Consider the following 21,297-nt stretch of genomic DNA (forward strand, 5'->3'; position numbering starts at 1 on the left):
TTTGTTTCATTCATTTTTTTAAATATATTTTGAATATATATTTTTTTGATATTTGTTGTAATTTGCGCTCTTCATATGCAATGATAATAATACTATATTCAATTTATATGCGCATACTCGTATTAAATATACAATATACTATATAGCAATAATTTAATCATGTAATTTCAATTTCTGTGCAAACTCTAAACTTATTTATAACAAACAAAAAAGTGAAAAAGATACACAAAACAAACTTAACACAAAGAAAAACTACTTATTCTGGCGATATATTCGTATCTACAAATATTGATTGATAATCTCGAAGCAAGAATGAAATGCCCTTTAAAAAAAATGTGATTTATGCACTTGCCAAATTACACTCGAAAAGTCTGATTACAAAAAAAAAAGAACGCCTCCACTTTCTTCGACTATTGTCGTCGACCACTCAGCTAACAACATTTTGGCAAAAGCCCTTAAGATAAATTCTCACCACGATTCGAATTTGGCGTGCTTCCTTTTGGTCTACTTCTTCTTCATCTTCTTCTTCTCTTGCTTAACTATTTCGGTACTTAAACAACTCTTAACTCTTTGATTTCTATGCTTGTAACACTCATTTTTTTTCTACCATAAGCGTCTTTTTTAACTTAACAAAATGTGTCGATTTTTTTTTTATTTTTGAGACAGCATAAGTTGCTTTTATTTTTGTCATCTTAAAAGTCCATTTGGAAGGTAAGTGATATCTTCGACGTTGTTTCTCCCATCGCCGAACTGATAGACGAATCTTTTGACTTGTTTGGCTCGCTCTCTTCTCTCTGTCTTTCTCTCTGACTCTCTCATAGTAGAATACTTTGCTATAGGACATCATTGTTTAACTTATGCTAGAGCAGGTTTAAATATACATTTAGTGAGTCTATAAAATATATTTAAACTAAAGTATTTTGAATTTATTGCATTTCTAGCAGTTGGTCAACATATTCACCTGCCATCTATTGTATGTGGACTCGATTGAGTTCTTGTACAACCCAAATATTAGTAAAACATTCGAAGTCATCAAGCCCATTTTTAACACTAAGTCATTGGAAAAGATCTTTAGTCAATCCCTCAATCAGTCAATCAATCGCCATCGAAGTATTCAAAAACATTCATTAAACTTTGTTTTGATTTGTAGTGAACGAAACTAATTCAAACCATTCACGTCTATTTATGGCCATCTCAAGTTGGCACACAAATTTTTCTCTAGTCTTAATATACTATATAAATATGTTATATATATATTAACTTCTACATACATATATCAAGCAATTTTAGTGCAAGTTAAGCTCTAAGCAAAAACTTTATACTACATTTTCCTCTGTACTCGTATAACGAATCAATTTTTGTTACTTGGGCGCTACTTTTTGCTCCCCAGTGTAGTTATAGCTTCTTAAGTACGCAGGAGCTAAATACTTGTACAACTACAACTACAACATCAATAACAACAACTTCAACTACAAATACCAACTACAATATAATATATATTTATATATACAATATATTAACATCAACATTAAGCAGAACACGCTCTCTCTTCAACACTGTATAACGCTCTCTTTACTCAAATACCAAATGCAACTCCCTTTTTTTAACTAAGTACTATTAATATTTAATTAACAAAGAAAAAACCAAGCAAAATATCTATCTTATCGAATATTTATTAGTATATAACAAGTATTTATTATATACCAAATACGCCAGCAAGATATTATTCGTCAAACTTTAACCGGATTTTCCTTTTTCATATTTTCCCCCACAATTTTTTTGCAACGTTTTTTTATGTCTTTCATTTTGATTCTATTCAAAATAACGCACATAATCAACAATATAAAACCAATAAATAAATACTGAACAAAAAAATCCATATAATATATACCAACAAAACGATATAATGAACGCTATATTATATACCGCAAAAGATACCGGCCATTTCACTCGCTTACGAGCAAGCCGAGAGCGATATTATGAAGCGTCAGCCGAGAGATCCATACCGCGACAACTTGGTGAACCGCAGGTCAGGAAAAATCTAACGATAAGGTTTAATCCAAAAAAAAAAAAAACAAAACAAAACCAAAAACAAAAAACCAAAAAGAGTTGTTTACTTTTAGTTGTTTAGTTACAAAATACTAGAAAATGAACAAACATGCAACCCCAACTTATTTAACGTTTCCAATTTGACATTTGACCTTTGTTTGAGTTGTGTGTGTCGCGTACCTTTTTTCCCCCCTCAATTTGGCCAGCAATCAATTATTCAATTTTCAATTTACACACACACACACAAAATGATAGTGCAACCAAAAAACAATAACAAAAAAAAAACCAAAATTGCGATTGTTTGTTCGTTTGCTGATGCATAATTTTCTTTTTGTTCAATTGTTTTCATCTCTTCTCAGATTTTTCTACTCAAAAAAAAAAAACAAAAAAAGTTTTCAAGTTTTTCGTTTCTAGTCTCGAATTTCATGTGATCGATTATTATTTTCTTCCTGTTATTTGAGCTCTCAATGTGGAATGAAACATTTTTGACAAATTTTATTCGACTATCGATTGTATTTTCTAAATTCTAAAATTCTTTTCGAAATTGAATTTTATTTGAAAAATTTGTTGGAAAAGAAAAGTTTCCCATTTATGTCTTACTGTTTAAATTTTTGTGTTTTAATTTCAAATATTTACAAAATCAATGTGCATCAATGTTTGTGTGTTAGTCGCACATTCTACAAATTTATGACACACAAATGACACACAATTTGTGTATAGTTCCAATACTAAATACTATATATAGTCGTTGGACACACAATGTTCAACTCTTCAGTTGTAGTCACAGCGCGAATTTGCTAAACAAGAACAAAAAAATACGTCGCTTTTAGCCAAAGTTTTGAGACATGCCGCTGGCCAAAACAGTACAACACACACACACACATAAACACACACACACTCACATAGACACACTGACTAGAAGACTGCATAGATCTAATTAAACATTACCAACAAACAAGCAAAAGACTAAAACAAGAACATGACACAAATTGAAGCTTTCTGCTCTGTTACTTTTAGCCCAGTTTAGTGCGTTACTTGTAGTTGAGTTTGTTCAAGACCAAAACAAAAACAAAAAATACCTTTTAAAAGCTGCTTCAGTTGTGTTCTACGTAGCTCTAAATACACTCATAATTCACATAATACAAAATATATTCAGTATCAGTATCGATCAAGTCTGGTTCCAAGTCGATGTGCAACAAATGTCGCAGTAAGTCTCAATGTGTGGGCTCGGTTCAGCGAAGAAAATCAACAACGAACAACGACAATGGATTTTCACTTAATACTACAACTATTCAATATATTATATATATATTATTATATATATATATATTATTGATTATTATAAAGCTGATTATTATTTTTAAGTCTATGTATTATCTATGTACTATATATATATGTTATTTATACTTCCTTTTTTTATTTTGGAATTCATTTCGAATGTTTTTCCAAATTTTATGTTTATGTGTAAGTTTCTATTTGTTAATTTATGTTATTTTTAAGTTGATTACTTGCAAAAAACAAAAAATAAACTTCTTCTTTAAGCGTAAGTAAATGAGAAAATGGTATGAGAAACCAGCAGAACAATTGTAACTGCATTTGCTTGCCCTCCGTTGTGTGCTTTTAGTTTTGTAACCACAAATTGCATGTTAATCTATGTGTAAATATACTATGTGTACTTAGATTGAGTAGTTTGCTGCATGTTAATAAGCCACCGCCCACCCAAAACTAACAATATGAACTTTGCTTTTCACCTCATCTTATTCAAGATGAATTAAATAAGAAACAAAACAAAGAAATCGAATCTTTGCTCTTTCACGCTTACATCGAACGCGCGCTATTGAAAACAAAAAAAAAAAACTAAAACTTAAAAAATACAAAACAAAAGAATTCGCTCAAACACAATCCACGCTATATATTGTAAAGTCTAACACCTTAAAAACTAATTAAAAAAAAAATACATTCATTTACTAAAAAGAAATTAACGAAAACATCGAGCTTAAAGGTTTTGCGGCATTATTTTTAAATTTACGTAACTAACTTAAAAAATAATTGAGTCTATGCTCAACTAGAGCTGCAGCCATGTTGCTTCAGGGTTTTTGTCAACTATCTTCAATGCGATGACAACAAGTTTCTTGCAACTTTTAACAACTTTCTACTCTTTTGTAAATCTTTACAATATTTTCTTACACTTTCCACTCTTTTCTTTGGGTTGCACAAAAAACTTGAACAACTGCAAGTTGCAGCTCAATTTATGCTCAATCCTTTAAGCTCGTGCAGCTGTAAACAAGACGTGTGTCTTGTTGCTCAGAACAAATTAATGAAAAGACATCAACAAAAAACCACACAAAAATTAATTGAATAATATTTTTTGAATGAAGCGAGTCACTCGGAGCATTGTCTAATGTTTAAATTTTGCTATTCTGGCATCGCTTTCAAACAGATTGATTTCCATGGCCTATGGACAGATTGGCATGATCCAAGCTGCTGCCGGTTTCTTTGTGTACTTTGTCATTATGGCTGAGAACGGTTTCCTGCCAATGAAACTGTTTGGCATCCGCAAGATGTGGGACTCCAAGGCCGTCAACGATCTAACTGATTCGTACGGTCAGGAATGGGTAAGAGAATAAATATATTTATGAACAATTTTTATAGTTACTCATTTGATTTTGATTGTTATGCAGACCTATCGCGATCGCAAGACTTTGGAATACACCTGCCACACTGCCTTCTTCATCTCGATTGTGGTTGTGCAATGGGCCGATTTGATCATCTGTAAGACGCGTCGTAACTCCATCTTCCACCAGGGCATGCGCAACTGGGCCTTGAACTTTGGCCTTGTGTTTGAGACCGTTCTCGCTGCCTTCCTCTCATACTGCCCCGGCATGGACAAGGGTCTGCGCATGTACCCCCTGAAGTAAGTTGCAGACTTTGAATTATATTTCTTGCATCGTTCTAATGCATATTTGTCTTTGGCAGACTTGTCTGGTGGTTCCCAGCCATTCCATTTATGTTGGCCATCTTTGTGTATGATGAGACACGTCGTTTCTACTTGCGTCGCAACCCAGGAGGCTGGTTGGAGCAGGAGACATACTATTAAACACCTACACACAGCCACGCCCACGCCCACATCCACACCCACACAACACATCTACACCAAGCAGAAAAAGAAGAAGAAGCAGGAGTAGAAGAAGAACAACCAACACAGAGTACTACACAGATTCAGCAAGAGCAACAAATAGTAATTGTTTATTTACCACAAAGTGCAACCACAGCGATCACAGATATCTGTGTGGCTGGCTATGACAACAACAACTGCAACAACTGCAACTGCAATTGCAACTGCATCTGCATTGGCAACTTGCAACTTGCAACAGCAATACCTTGAAATGCAGCAGCAAGAACAACAAGAGCAACAGCTATAGCATAAAACATATTGAGATATGTTTTAGAATTTTAATTTAATTATTTAAAGTAAACAAACAAAAAGAAAACAAATGCAAGCGATAATTATTTTAAACATTTAAGTAAATTTAAATTATAAATTAAAGCTATAAATAAGATTTAAATAAAATAAAGTAAAAACTTTCAACAAAAAAACAAACAAACAAACAAAAAAACAAAACAACCAACCAAGAAACAAAATTTCGAAACAATAACAAGATCAAACCCCAACAAAGAACTCAGCAAACAATAACCTAACAAAGTTTTTAGTAAAATTATTTAACAAAAACAAAGGCAAGAAGAAGAAACACAACAACAATATTCAAATAAACAAGAACAGAAACAAACAAAACAAAACAAACATAAACAACGCAAACAGCGCAAAGAAACAAAAGCAAAGCTAAAGCGCAACTAACATTAATAATATTTACATACATACTCACACACACAGATACATACAAACAAACACACAAACACATACACAACACACACACACACACTCAACGCATGAAGAGACAAATTATATAAGAAGTTTAGAAAAATTAAAAGAAAAACTAAAACGAAAATTTTGACAAAAATAAAAAAAGATGAATAAATTAGCGTAGTTACAAAATAAGCAGAAAAGGAAGCAAAGATAAACCAAGAAATAAACAAGAAACAGCAACAACAACAAAAACAACAAAACAACTTTCGAAATATTTGTGAGGCAACCGTGAAAACCGAAACAAATTTAAAATAAACGAATAAAATGAATAATAATAAAAAGAAAAAAACAAAACAAACCAAACAAAGAGGCAACACAATTATTATAATTGTTTATATATATACACACATATATTATATATGGAAAAAAATTTGATTATATAAATGGAGCTATACAATACTTACACCAACAACAAAAAAAGAAAAAAACAACCAATAACAAGACCTACCAACTGGCGAAGTGTGGAGACGGAGATGCTGAGCGAGAGGCGAGGGGGAAGAGTCAGAGTGAGAGTGAGAGTGCGGCATTGAGCCAGCGGTTGAAGGAGAGAGGAAAGGGAGCGGAAGAGAGGGGAAGAGAAGGCGCCATGGAAGCAGCTAGCAGCAATTTGTTATATGAAGTATGAGTAAAAGTTTATAAAAGCCATAAAACATAACATGTAATATTGTGCTTTATGTGCATTTTAAGCCCAAAAAACACACACACATACGCACACCACGCAAAGATGTGTGCGTGAGCGTGAGTGTGTGTGCAGCCACGCCCACAAAATGAATGTTTGTAATGTTTTACACGGCACAGCGACCCACAACGGGACGACAAGCCCAAGGCAGTAGCTAAACAGTATTGTGTTTTTGTATAACTTTCGCTTTTCACACACACACACTGATACACACAACCCCTCCCACACACACACACACACATGCGTACAAACAAACACTGATTAGCGGCTAAATAGTTGGCACTTAGCATCGCAATAAGTTGAGTGCGGTTGAAATACAAAAGGCCAACAATGCGCTCGCTCTTGACTAATTGGAAATTTGTGAAAAGTCATTCAGTCAGTCAGTCAGTTTATGTGTGTGTGTGTGTCAGTTAGTCACACCCACAAGTCACAAATAATCCACACACACACACAAACACATTGCAGAGACATAAATCCGCCGCTGCTTTTCAATCTGTTTTTGGATTTGTTATCTTTTTCATTATGATTTGGATGATGTTTTAATGATCATTGACATTGAAATTAATGATACTGATTGCATTATGGCATGTTAGTTATGACAAACAAAAACAAAATTATTATTAGTTGTTAACAAATTATATTGAATAATAATAAATAATAATAATATTAATGACGATGTTCATGATCATGAATGTTGTTGATGTGAAAGTGAAACTAAGCTAAAAACGAAAACAAAAATAAAAACCAAAAAAAAAAAACAAAAAACAAAAAAAAAAACGAAATCCATATAAATGCATAATGTGAACAAATATTTATAAAGAAAGCAAAACAATTCTATAAACGTTCGAAGCTATAACGATAACTTGAATAATTTGTCAAGAAACAAGCAGAAAAAAAAATAAACTACAAATTTGCATACGATATAATGTGTAACAACAACAACAACAACAACAAAAACCAAAAACATGAGAGTAAACATTTTTAATTTTTTGTTCTTTCGCCCTCCGCTGTAAATGTATTTGTAGATTTAAACAATGATTAAAATAAAAAACTACATAAATAAAACTTAAAAAAAAAAAAAACAAAACAAAATAATTGCTGTTTTTATTGGAGAAGAGAAGAGAGATATTTTTAGATACTATATGAGAATTGTCTATAAGGAAACGGAAGAAATATAACCAAAAACTTCTGCAAGATGAGCGTTTGATTTTACTTCTTTTAATAAGATTCTTTTTATAAATTTGATACAACGGATAAGGAACATAAGGATGGGAAATACTGATAATATACGGCTTTGGTTTATTTACATACTCTTGAACCTTCTTTATCTAAAATATTTTATTCTTTTAAAGATTGGACAGGTTTTTATACAGATTATTATTACAGATCCTACAGAAGTAAAAAGAAACCTTTTTCTCTTAGTCAGTTTTTGAATTATTGGCACTTCGCTTGAGACTTGTCTATTTAAAAAAGTATTTAGTTTTATGTATTTATAATTTTTTAATATAATTATAAAAGTAAATTATGTTTAATTAGTATAAACAACATATTTTTAAAATGTATTTTAATAATAATATACAAATCACAAATATAACTTATATTTTGAATTTAAATTAAATATTGAAACCAGCATTAAAATAAAATTATGTTTTGATTCCCCTAAATGAGTTAAGAAGTTTTGATTGTATAGAAAATATAATAATATTTACGTTGTTAAAAATAATGCTCATCTTTTGATATGCTCTCGTGTTGCATGACAGTTTAAGCATGCCTCAGCAAAGTAGCGCAACAAAATACAAAAAAAATGAGCAAGACCTCTTTTCCAATAGACTTAACACGGGCGTCAAAAACTTGCGCGCTTGCTTGTGTCTAAGAAATGGCGGAGGGGGAGGCGCTACTGCCTCTGTCCCACCTCCAATTGCACCAACCTCTCCATGAACCTCATCAGTTTGAGCTCAACTAACAAAACCAACAGCGAAATTTCACCCCATTCCAACTACGGTTCAACAGACATAAACACACACACCGACTGTAGTGTACCACTATCTCTGTGTGTGAGTGAGAGAGCGAGAGCTCAATACTGTTATCGCTGGCTGGGGTTCCAATTCCAAATCGTTTCTTATCCTGTGCGCCTTTTGGCTTGTGTTATCTATGTCGGCGTTTCATGCTCATGCGTCCCATCAAAACCGTTGCGAGCCGAAGCGAGTGTTCGTGTCGTCGCCGTCGCTGTCGGACAAAAGCCGAATCGTTGGGCAGTCGGCCAATGGGTTATTCGGTTAAAGTTTCGGCATTGCCATCGACATCGACAGTCTTTCATTATCCGGCGTACGAGCGTGTTACGTTTTCGCTTCATACGCAACGAACTACGCAGCCAACAACAATAACAATAACAACAAGACAGACAACAACAACAACAGCAGTAAAGAGCAACAACAACAGCAACAATAAGAAGAGGAACAAATAAAATAGCCGTTAGCTGCGTTCTGCTATTTTTAGTGCCGAACTTTGCGAGTGTTTCACTATTTTTACTACATTCAGAAACAACAACACACACACACACTAGCACACGCATCACATGTAGTAGAAACAACAACAATAAAGAAATGCATTAGTGAGAGTGCAGCGCAAGTTGTTAATAACAAACTACTAAAAACATTCAACTATGATTTGCTGCCAGTTATTATGAATAGCGGTGTGCGGTGTTAGTAGCCACTAAAAATCAAAATAACAACAACACCTAAAGCAGGAGCAACAATAACAATAACAACACAAGCGACAACTGCATCGGCGGACAAACGAAACTAGGCTAAAAAGCCTTGCATACTTTTGGGCGCACATATAGAGGACATTCACGCATACGAAGCGAAGGAGAAGCGGACTCAGGTCGGCGACATTTGAACCTGCTGACCGGCAGGCCGAGCACTTTTGTCGTTGCTGTTGTTTTTCCTTTCTTTTTTTGTGGATTTTTGGCAACGTGAGATGAAAAATGTGCAATAACACGCCAACAACAACAATAGCAACAACAACCACGGCAGCAGCAGCATCAACAACAACAATTGCAGTGCAACAACTTTGAGCAAACCGCAGCTAACAAAGAAGACAGCGCACGAATAGACGAAAAAAGAGTTCAACGCGAGAAAGTATAAAAGTGTGTGTGAGTGTGAGTGTTTGTGGTGCAGTGGCTCAGTGGTTCAGCGGTGCACTAGTGCAGTTCAACAGCCCCCGGGCGCTGAAAAGTGTTTTTGTTGTTGTCGGCTAGAACTGTAAGTGAAGCTAGTGCCGGGCTCCAGCAGCAGGAGCAGCAGCTTTCGGGTAAAAGCGTTCGCCTTGCCTCGTTCCCGGCTTCGTGTGCATCTGTATCTGTGTCTCTATTTGTGTGTGTGTCGGTCTCTCTGCGTGTGTGTGTGTGTGTGTATCCTGCAGCAGCCACCGCAGCTCTGCAGCAACGAAAATTGTGTCAGCATCAGCAGCAGCAGCCACAGCCACAGCAACGAAAGCAGCAGCTTCTGCAGCAGGCCGTCTGGCAGGCGCCTGGTGTTCGCCTTCGATGTTCAGCAACCGGTAATTTATGCAATGCTTTACTTTATATGTATGTGCATATATATTTGTAGATGTTTGTATGCATGAGAGTTCCTCATCTAGTTATAGCTGCACTGGACTTATGCTTCACCTTCGATAACAAACATATTACGCATACGCCTGGGCTTACCTTGACAACGCTTGCCCCATAGCGTTCGACGCGTGACAGTTGCCCGTTTCAGCTGTTCTTCTTGTTGTTATTGTTGTTTCTCCTTCTCTCTTTCTCTGTGTTTTGGGTTGTGCTATCGATTAAGCTTAGTCGATTCTCTAGGTCGCTATTGTCTATGTCTTTGTCTTTGCCTTTGCCCCTATCGCTATCATTGTCGTTGTCGTTGACGTTGTCTTTGCCCTTCCGCGTCGCTTTGCGTTGCTTAGTGGTGTGTGCGTGTGTAACACACACTGCAAATTAGTTGGTTTACCTTTATGAATGCAACGCTTGCTACTTTGACGACACAGCACATTGTCTTGCCCCGGCCATTGTGACGCCAAATTGTAGCTTTCAAGACAATGCACCACATCCTGAACAAAGGGGCAAGCACAGAACTCGTGCAATTGAGCGAAAACTCGAAAGTCTTTTGCTTGCCACTTCAATTCAAAATTATATAGGGGCAACTATTCTGATGTCCTTGTCAATAGAAAGGCCGAGTGAACACCGCATATCAGTTGAATATTGTGTTTCGTGTCTGTGTATCGCTTGTCATTTCAGCCAGCAGCATTTGTCTTTCATTTCCCTTCATATTTTTTATTCTGTGCGTGTGTCTGAGTGTGTGTGTGTGTGTGTGTTTCTGCCCTTTTGTTGTGCCCACACTTTGTAGTCGTCCTATCTACAATTTCATTCATTCAAGTGCGAGTGCGAGTGCAAGAGCGAGTGCTTTGTGAGTGATTCACTCGGCATTTAACCTATTCAAATGCTCTGGACATTTTCAATTGTGTGAGTGACGCTCGCTTTGTACGATTGCAGAACTTATCGAAAGTCACACTCCTGTTTGCCACGTTCTATGGAAATTGTGTGACAATTGACCAAAGAACAAATGCCACAATAGGCCGCAGCATTTGCATTGTTTGACCCGTATTTGGATCGATTTCGATTATGACCATTAATAGCTTCCACTCATGCCAGCTCACTACAAAGGTTATAAATACATTTATTTGCATGAAGAACAGACACAACAACTTTCTTAAAAACATTTTGCAATAAATACAAATTATTGCTTTGCTACGAAAGATAGAAGGCATAGTTTTGTTTTGCTTTTTTTGCAAAATCTTTTTTTGCTCAATCTGATGTGTGGCTTTGCACCTGTGGCTTATGGCTTTAGGTGCTTAGAGCAAAGTGCTGGGCACTTAAAAGCTTTTGATATGCATATGCATGTGTGATGAGTGCCACACACACACGCACACACACCCACACACGTGGGCGTAGCAATCAGCATGTTATGGCCAGAGCTGAGAGAGCTGACGATGCAAAGCCAGAAACATTGCAAAATATGCATACGGACTGAGAGGACTTAAACTGCGTTTCCCACGCACAACTGTATTGTAAACTGCATCAAGCTGGGCTGTCCACAGGATAAGAGCCATAACGAGATTCTTCCGTATACATATAGATGATGCTTCTGCTGGCTTACGGGGCGTATGGGCAATCAACACCGCAAGCCGCAACTCGAAACGACTTCAGTTGCACTTTCCCCATTGAAGCATGGGTTTTTCTTTTTTCTTTTTTTCGGAGGTAATAAACTGCCCTGGGCAACGAAAGATATGAATTTTTCAAGCGTAAATTTTGCACAGACTACTGAGAAGTTAATCAGAAGTCTGACAGTGAAAAATCAAACGCGCTCACACTCAGCGCGCACAGCAACAAAGCTATTCCCTTGCCCACACACACATAGCATAGAAATCAAAAGAGTGAGAAGCAGCAGAAAGAGAGCGAGAGAAAGAAACAGAGTTTCAAATCTATATATATTTCGTATGTGCAACTGCAGCCATTTGCCATTTGCCATTTCTATGCTAAAATTTTACGTGTGTGTGGGCTGAAATTGCGCATACGACTCGTAAAACGCTGGACGGAAAAATGTCGGCAATTTGATTAAAGCGCGAGAGCCATAAAGTACAGAAGGATATGATGGTAAAAATATGAGGATTTACTTTAAGCCCAAACAGCCAGTCGAGCGTAACGCTGATGCCCAAAGACCAAAAGAAAAGTTGAACCCAAAAAAAGAAAAAAATAAAACACCAAGTTCGCTTACAGCAAATACACTTTCAATTGCAAAAGTAGACTGGAAAAGCGTTTGCAAAATGTAGAAAATTAAATTTACAATGTTTTGGCTCAAGTTTAAGCAACAAGCGAAGCTCCACTCTACAGATTTCATGCACCTATTTTTATGCTTGCCTAAATGTGAATTCAAATATAGCAATAAAAATCGATCCCCGCACAGGGGAATCGTAAACACTTTGGACACTTATAACGCCCTTCGGAAGGGTATAAAATAAGACACGCTTGGCAATTAAATTGGCATAGCGTCGCAGCGGATGTCGATGATGAAAGCAGCAGCCGAGGTAGATAATAAAAATTAAAAAACATAAAAATTCCATGGAAGCAAGACAAAAAAATATATATATTACGAAAAATGGCGACGACAGCAGTGAAGTCAAGCGAACAAAAGCAAACGCGGAAACACAGGAAACAGAATCCGAAAAAAAGGACAACGCACGGCGCGTGAAAAGCAGAAGCTATGAAGATATGAGATATAAAGATATAAAGATATCAACGGCAGCAAATCAACAGAAGCACGCGCACACCTGTATATCAACCTCAAACGTATTTTGCACTGCACGGAAACCAGAAGTGAAAACCTTTAATTTTCTTGTTTTCACATTGTGTATACGCAATGTGGCAACGAGAAGGAGAAGCAGAACTAAAAGAGGAGGGCCGCAATGCCATGCCCTCTCTGCTTCGACCGGAAAACTCATTGACTGTACGCACAAAAGCAAAAGGAAATGATAATTTTCCGCATAACAGGCACAGTCACACACACAAACACACACACACGCATACAAACACACTCGTACACATGTAGAGAAGGCAACTTGACAAGAAGCCTGTCTTAGATGATGTCAACTGAAGGCTGATGTCCTGACTGTGCTGTTGCTGTTGCTCACTTTAATTATCTACAAATTCAATTGAAATGCTTTTAACTTGTGCCCTGTTTTAGATTACAACTGAACTCAGTTCCATTTGACAGCATAATTCGTCTCGTATATCTCATGTATTTAATTATATGGCATCAATTTACCCAACGAGTTGAGCATTTTAATGAACTGTCAGTTGATTCAAGAGACTTTCTTCAACTCTGACTTGATGCTGCTGTTGAATTATTTGTTAGCTGCGCAATTCACCATAAATCAATGCTTGTTTAAACGGAATGTAAAAAAATATATGCGTATCACAAAATTCTGAGAACTGTTTGTCGACAATAAGGCCAACGGCAGTTCGCACATTTGCAAATGAATAGAGTCGAGTCCAGTGTTGAATATGGAATTTTAATTGAGTCATAAGCTGCTGTGTGGCAGTTGTATAATTAATCAGCTTGTGGACATCGTGGAATGCAGCTGGTTTCACACATTTCCATGCAAATAATAATTTAATTACTACGTATTTGAGTTGGTTTAGATTAATCAGAAAACAGAAGTTGTCAGCGTATCAATGATAAATTTTCCATCTTTTGTTACGCACTGCATTAAACTTGACATTCTTGACAAATCTTTAGCATTGCAAAGCAGCTTTCTGTCTTCTGTTGCACTTAATATTAGCCTCAGTGACAGCATTGCTTATCGCAATGTTGCCACACTCAATCTGAATTCAATTCCAGTAACTGCCGTAATGCCTGCTGCAGGTGGCGTCACACTGTTGCCCCTGAGACCATTTGCAATTTTCATGCCATCAAGGAATGTATAAATATAAATTGCCTTGGTGGCAAGTGCAGTGGAGAGTAGTGTAGTAAAGCGGCAGCAATGACAACAACTGTTCGTTCGATTCTCGATTCTCATTTCTCGATTGGTTGACCGTTTTGTTGTCCAAGTCGTTTAGCGAAATATTTGCTGAGTTGATTGCAGCATCAGCATTTTGTGTGTTGTGTGGTGTTGCGTTGACCGTTCGACTGTGCCCTGATTGATTGATTGATTGATGGCTCCAAACGTAAGCAATAGTTTAGTCCATCCACAAACAATGCTCCAACCCAGAGTTCTCTGTGTGCATCATCAGTCATCAGAGCGGCTGGCTTAGACACACATATCACATCAGCTCTGGGGTTTTGAATCTTGGGCACTTGGCTCAACTCTATCGACAACACCTCATCAAGGATTCTCATTTAAAGTTGAGCTCGAAAAGTTTGTTAACTGCGCTCAAAGTGGAAGCTGCAACAGCAGCAAAAAGCCGCAGCGGCAGTTTGCAAATAGTTTGCTTTCCTTTGATACTGGCTGACAAAACTAACGCGAAACCAGAAACAGCTCTTAACTATCTTAACTATGTTTGGCACGTGAGTGCGACATGTCAATGAGGCTGACTTGCAAGATGTGCTTGGATGTCCTCTCTGTGAAATGAAATGAAAAAATAAAAATAAAATCGATATAAACTTTTGCTGTCACGACGACACAAAACGTTAACGTTAACGCAAACGCAATAATCATTTCTATGTATTTTTCTATATATTTTATATTTTATGTGTGTGTATCCTGCGCATAAGCATGTTTGAGTTATGAGTCCTTCATCTGTGTGTGTGTGTGCGTGTGTGAGAGTGTGCCAATAAATCATAGGAAAACATACAGGAGCATGCCAAAAGCAAAACGCTATCGCCCATGTTGTATTTGATGGCTACTTCGAAATGAAATCAAATCAATGTCATGGCCCGGGGATGTCAATGGAAGCCTTGTATGCGATATGATTGCCATGTGCTGCTGCTGTTGCTGTTGCTGTTACTGTTGCTGTCCCCTTGGGTTATTTGACCTTTTCCCAAAACACTGTGCTCTTATTAAGACTAATGATCTTTAAAGCCACAAAACTGACTTTCAACAAAAAAGGAAAAACTTGCTAAAATAACAAGCATACATTTTACTAAATAATATTAACTTAGCAAACTTGTATATAATGAAAAGAAAAACCTAGCTGAAATAACAAGTATACACGTTACTGAATAATTGTAGCTTAGCAATCTATTCACTTAATGCTGAATAATGTCATATATATTAATGCTTATAGTGTGAACTTGTCATTAGCTTAATGATTTCTTTATTACACTTTCATTTTGGTTGTTGTTGTGCCTTCATTTCTTAACTGTCTCTGCCTTTCATGTCTTTATTTCATTCAATTTGTTCCAACTTTCGTTTCATTGTGTGTCTGTTATCTGCATTGTAGTGCGAAAATGTATGTCTTTAAGTAAACACTTCGAGCTGATAAAAGAGTGTAAATGGTGTTCACACAATCAGCACCCCATTTGCTCCGTGCTGGCATTCCATTTTATCCGCCATTGCCATTTCGAGCAACGAGCAACGAGCAACGCGACATGAAGCAATGACAATGCGTAGCATACTTTTCAGGCGCTGCCTGCTTAACGGCCTGCTTCCGGCTTGTTGCCCTCTGAGGCACACACACACTCACATATATGGGTGTGAGTGTGTGCCACAAGGCTTTGGTGTCAGCCACAGCCACAGCCGCGAGCTAGAGCTCGAGCAACAATTGCAGTTCGTAATCCATTGTCTGTGGCCAACTATTAAAATTTGTAACTGGCATTTGCAAGCGGCATAAGCAGCCATAAGCTGAACGTGCCGTCGAGACTGTGTGTGTGTGTGTGTGTGCCATCTATTTTAAAATGGTGTGAAGTACAGTTTATAAATAAATAAGAGCTCACATATGTACACACATATGTGTGCGCAGACAAGCCAAGCCGACACTTAGTCATAAAGGGCGATATTGTTAAATAATAAACAGTTTAGCTCTGACAGCAGACAAAACAGGCGTGAAAATGTAAGGCAGCCAGATTGTGGCAAGGTGCGATACGTTTGCGAGGGGTTGCAACTCGACAGGCAAACAGGCGGACAGACGTTATGTACGCATTCAACTGTCAACAGTAACGATATCCATCTAAGCTTATACAACCAAAGAGGAGACGTCGGGCGACAGCGACAAGGCATTCCAAATCGACGACTTCCATAACGACCGTCATCAAAGTTGTTGTAGCGGCAACAACAACAACAACAATATCAAAAACTGTCGCCAATAAATAAAAGGCAACAGCAGCGACAGGAAAATGTGCTGACAACAACAACTGCTACCAAACGCCTGAGCTGTTGGCTGTTGCCTCCTCGCCTGCTTGCCTGCTTGCTGGCTGCCTTTGCTGCATTAACCATTTCATCTGGCATCCCGAAACCCAAGCTTGCTGAGCTGCCTGGGATGCTCGCAACAAGCTCCTTTTAGCACAACGAATCCTATACCTATGTATTCCAAAAGCTGTAGAGCTTGACTCGCATTACTTACGCTCGGCATAGGGCTGAAGGGAAATGAAGGGGGCGAATGGGGGACAAAAGGCAGAGCCCACAGAACAGAAAATAATCAGAAATTCTTTAGTGAAGAGTGCCAGACTTAAAACATGTTCTGCAAAAAGCAAAATATATTCAACCACAGGCAGACTATGCTAAAACGAATGCATATTAGGCAAAGATTTTAATTAAAACTTGTTTAGTTGATGCCCAAGTCAGTCGATAATGGGAAAAGGATTTAAGGCAATCAAAGTAGAAACTGTAATGTTATTATCTTGATTTGATGCCTAAGCTGTGTTGCAAGAAGCGGATTACACATTTGCCTATCGACGCAACACAATCACAACGAGTATTCACTGTGCTTTTGGCAGCTGAGGACGTGAAAGAAAGGGACGTGAAAGCAGAAAGCAGTTGCTAAATGGCATTGATACTCTTATGCAGACATTGTCTGTCCAGATAATATGTGAGTGTGTGAACGTGCGGACAGCTGTGGCAGCTTTCACTTAGCCCAATCGAGAGGGTGTGCTACCCATACAAATACTAATACGATTATATATGTATCACACACACACATACACACGTCTCTGGATGGCTTAGAGCATTCATCACAATGAGGCCAATGGGCAAGTAGCGACACTTCGCTTTAGAGCTTCTGCGGTTAACGTGGCGTATGATAAATATTTGAAGCGCACACAATTTACATTTTTAGGCTCTTCCCCCCCGAATGAATGAACGAACTATGGCAACCAACTAAGTGGCTGACTTTAAATGATTTACTTGACAGTCGTTGAGTCGAGTTGAGTTTTTGCTGTGTTGCCAAAGTGACGCCTAATCAATTATTTAATGTAATTGGGCATGCAAAATATTTTATGCTCCTCTCCTCTCAGTTCATGTGTGCCGATGAAACTGCTAAGTCGTTAAATTGAATTAACGAAAGAGGCATGTTCAAAACAAACCACACAAACCTGATGAATTGTTAATAAACAAAGTGTGTTGGGGTAGAGATGAATGCCACAGCAGACAGCTCAACTCTTTCGATAGCTGCGTAAAACTATAACCGAAGCTCTTCAATTATTTATGATAGGTTTTATTATATTAGTAAGAAGTACTATAAGTTAACAGACAACCCTCGTGCCGACACACAACCTATTAAGATTGTATCAATTGCCTGTTGACAACAATTGATACCCGCTTCAATCTCTCTATGCCTATCAATATATTTTCTATTACGTTGTCAAGTATGCAGCGCAGTGATATCAGCAGGTGTCAACAAAATGTACGTCAGATATTTTCTACGCGATATGTCATATTATTTTTCATTGACGCAGTTTTGATTTATACTTCACACAAGTGACTCCCAAAAAAAGAACATAAGTGAAATAGAGTAAAAATTGAACTGGAGACGCAGGGCTTGAGCCTTTGAAGAGGAGCACAGCTTCAAGGTAAGGCAACTAAACAGCTTTGTTAACTGATTCGCGAGTCAATCGATGAGCACATAGTCAACTGTGCCTCATGAGTTATTCACTTCACAATACAAAAACTCAACGCCCGTTGGCCATAAATCATTCACGTACAGATATTGGGGAAACGAGTTTGCCTTCTAGCTGCATTTTAGGAGACGAGCAAAAAGTCGACATTGAAGGCGTGTCACAAATACACACACAAATCTTCGAAATCCGTCAAAAGCTCCCCCAAACAAAGTAAGCCAAGTCAAATAGCACAAGTCGGCAAACTCGTTCGTAAGTCAAAAGATGTGTGTTCGCAAATATTAGATCAAAAGCATTGCATTCACAGACAGTGAGTGAGATATAGAGAGAGAAAGAGAGAGATAAATGCAAACAAATTTTGGATGTCTATATATATATCTAAATATAACCTAAGGGTAAATTAGAATATGTATGTATGGCAAAAAATAATACCGAGTGTGAATAAATAAATAGTTTTATCTAGCGATGATGTTAATGCTTCGGCTAGTACTTGTATTTTAGTCTTACAATTGTCTGAGAAGTCTTCTCTAAATAGAATAGCATAAAGATTCAAATGAGAAGACGATGTCTTTGTTACGAATGTGCAGCATCAAAAATTTGTTGAGCAAATTATTGCTTGCTGTTCAATTTTATGCTCTGTGAACGTGACAGACGAAACGGCAAATAATAAACAAAATGCAATACTAAATTGAACCAAGGGAAAATGCAAGAAGTGAAGGAAAGTGAAGGAGAGAAGGCAAACGAAAGCAGAGAAAGAAACACTGCACAGACGTAGAATAACAGAGAATATTTGGACAAAGGCAAAGACATTGGTTAATAATTGCACGAAGGGAATAACAACACGCTAATAGGGCGTAGTCGAACAAGTGATGCGCTATTAAAGAAAGAGAGAAAGCTTTAAAAGGCAAAAGGTTTTCAATTTATTGCTAAGAAAACTTTAACTTGAAATTTTAATTTCATTACCAAGCAAAACTTTTAAAGAGCAACAGCAGTATGCTCAGCCAAAGTTGTGTAGCGCATTCAAATAATTATGAGCTGGGAACAGCGAGAGACGAACAGGTGACGCGGCAGGTTAGCGAATTAGTTGTGCATTGGCTGCCAAACGAACTAATAAACGGACGAGCGAGTGAGCAAACCTCAGAGAGACAGAGAGAGAGAGGGAACCAGATAGAGAGAAAGAGAAAACACGAATGAGCAGCAGATGAAATCAGTGCCTCGAGTGGTCGGTCGGTCGGTGGGAATACTCGTAGTTATCAGGGTCCCACAGAAAGTGCAATTTAAGCGACTCGACGCGACGACGATTTAATGCGACCTGCGAGCTGCAAACACCTTTGCCGTGAGTTTGGAACGCAATTTACCGAATGAAAAACGCAGAAAAAGCAAGAAAAAAACGTTGAGAATAGCGCAAAAAATGTTTGGCAAAGGCAAATTTGGCCAATGCAAACAGTGTGAAAGGCGTCTACTTAAGCGTCTAACGTGAGAGCAACACATAACGTAACGTAATGAAGCGTTTAGAAACTGCCGCCCTTTTCTTTTCGCCTCAACGTTCTTATTCCCCGTTTCCATTCCCCATTCTCATTCACATTCATTTGCATTCACATTCACATTCGCGTTCGCATTCGCATTCGCATTCGCCTTCGCAGTCTCAATTCAAGTCTCAGTCCTTGTTCCAAAGGTCGCGAGTGCTTCACAGTGCGAATGATAAATTCAAATATTTTATAAAAATAATTTCTTGCACTCTATAAATATGCATTAAGGTGACGAAAGTATTTAAAATATATAAGCTCGATATTTGCGGACTGTGTTTAAATAATTTATACGGTAATACGGGAGCTACGGTCCAAAACGTTTCAATTAATTTTGCAATCTCTTTACTTGACGTGCAAATACAGTTTTCAATAACGGCTAAATGCAATTTGCTGGTGCTGCTGCTGTTTCTGCCTGAAATGAAAAACGGGTGGAAAAACCAAACCGAAGCGAACCGTCTGCCTGGGAATATGTGCATGTGTATTTTTCGTTTTTGCTCCCTGGGGCGTTTGTTTGTCTCGCCATCTGTCTGACCGTCCGTCCGCACGTCTCTTCTTCGGTGCTGCCTCTTTTCCCTATGTGCCAGCTATTGGCGCAATTTGCACGTTGTAATTGCTAAATTAATGCAAGCATCAACGATTATCTTTGCCCCTACGCCAAAAAAAGAAATGCTTCGACATATTAGTTTGGCCAAGGAGTATGGCAATATTACGCATACGCCATGTGAACTGCCACAAAAGTGATTTTGTATACTCGAGGTATTGTAAAGGTTTTCGGACTGTGTCACGACCACCTACCATACTCAACGTTGTTGGCTGACATGCAGAAGCATATGCATAATACATGTTCGCAGTATGTAAATATGTCAATATGTACATACGTACATACGTACTTGCCATGCACCAAGCCATCCACATAAAACAACTGCATATCTTAATATAGCCTACTATCACCCCTACTCGCTCTCTCTCTCTCTTACCATCTCATCATCTCTCCCTCTGACCCTGTTTTCCGCTTTCTCGCTCTCTCAGCACATTTCGCGTTATGTGTTGCTGTCTTTTCGTTCTGCTCACTTTTGTCCGCTTAACTTGTCAGTCAGAGTGTCTTGTTTTTTTTTTTTTTTCTTTTGCTATTTCAATTTCTGTCACCGTTATGCTTTGCACAGTTTTTTCATCTTCCACACAATTCCCGTTATTGACATTGCTACATTATGCATTTTATCGATTTCATATCATATACTTATTTTTCCGCCCAATCGTTTCTTGTCTATCAACTATTCATTTTGGTTTCCCATCTTCCAATGAAATTCAACTTTGCTTTTATTCATAGATCTGCTGAAAGATAAAATAAAGTAGCAGTCTTTTTCCAGGAATCGCCTGAATTATTATTATTTTCCCTTTTCTAATACTCATTAGAATAACTTGTTTTGACAGCGCATCTGTTAGTCGACTCACGACACAATCTATCCACAAAATTTTCTCATTATAATACTTGATAGATATTTAACTATGAGAGAGTGGCAA

General features: G+C 37.5%; 2 protein-coding genes across 20 annotated transcripts in view; both read left to right on the top strand.

Annotated features, from left to right (window-relative positions):
- The window catches only part of LOC117576152 (sodium/potassium-transporting ATPase subunit alpha), a 29,289-nt gene extending 22,996 nt beyond the window's left edge, over positions 1 to 6,293 (top strand). For 6 of the 7 annotated variants that reach the window (XM_034260722.2, XM_034260721.2, XM_034260723.2 and 3 more), the window contains 3 exons: positions 4,490 to 4,664; positions 4,731 to 4,963; positions 5,026 to 6,293. In XM_034260722.2, coding sequence (XP_034116613.1) covers positions 4,490 to 4,664; positions 4,731 to 4,963; positions 5,026 to 5,146 — 529 coding nt within the window. In that variant the 3' untranslated portion in view covers positions 5,147 to 6,293. Of the gene's footprint in view, positions 1 to 1,934; positions 2,030 to 4,489; positions 4,665 to 4,730; positions 4,964 to 5,025 lie in introns of all 7 variants that reach the window. The other variant, XM_034260720.2, reaches the window with a different exon arrangement.
- A 3,496-nt stretch (positions 6,294 to 9,789) lies between these two features.
- The window catches only part of LOC117576938 (sodium/calcium exchanger 1), a 35,769-nt gene continuing 24,261 nt past the window's right edge, over positions 9,790 to 21,297 (top strand). For 9 of the 13 annotated variants that reach the window (XM_034262083.2, XM_034262091.2, XM_034262092.2 and 6 more), the window contains exon 1: positions 19,432 to 19,583. The gene's annotated coding sequence lies outside the window, so the exon portion shown is untranslated. Of the gene's footprint in view, positions 10,215 to 18,058; positions 18,203 to 19,431; positions 19,584 to 19,908; positions 20,005 to 20,046; positions 20,069 to 21,297 lie in introns of those variants that run through there. The other 4 variants (XM_034262085.2, XM_034262084.2, XM_034262087.2 and 1 more) reach the window with 4 other exon arrangements.

This window comes from Drosophila albomicans, chromosome 2R (genome assembly GCF_009650485.2).
Source record: "Drosophila albomicans strain 15112-1751.03 chromosome 2R, ASM965048v2, whole genome shotgun sequence".
In the NCBI taxonomy this organism is placed as follows: domain Eukaryota; kingdom Metazoa; phylum Arthropoda; class Insecta; order Diptera; family Drosophilidae; genus Drosophila; species Drosophila albomicans.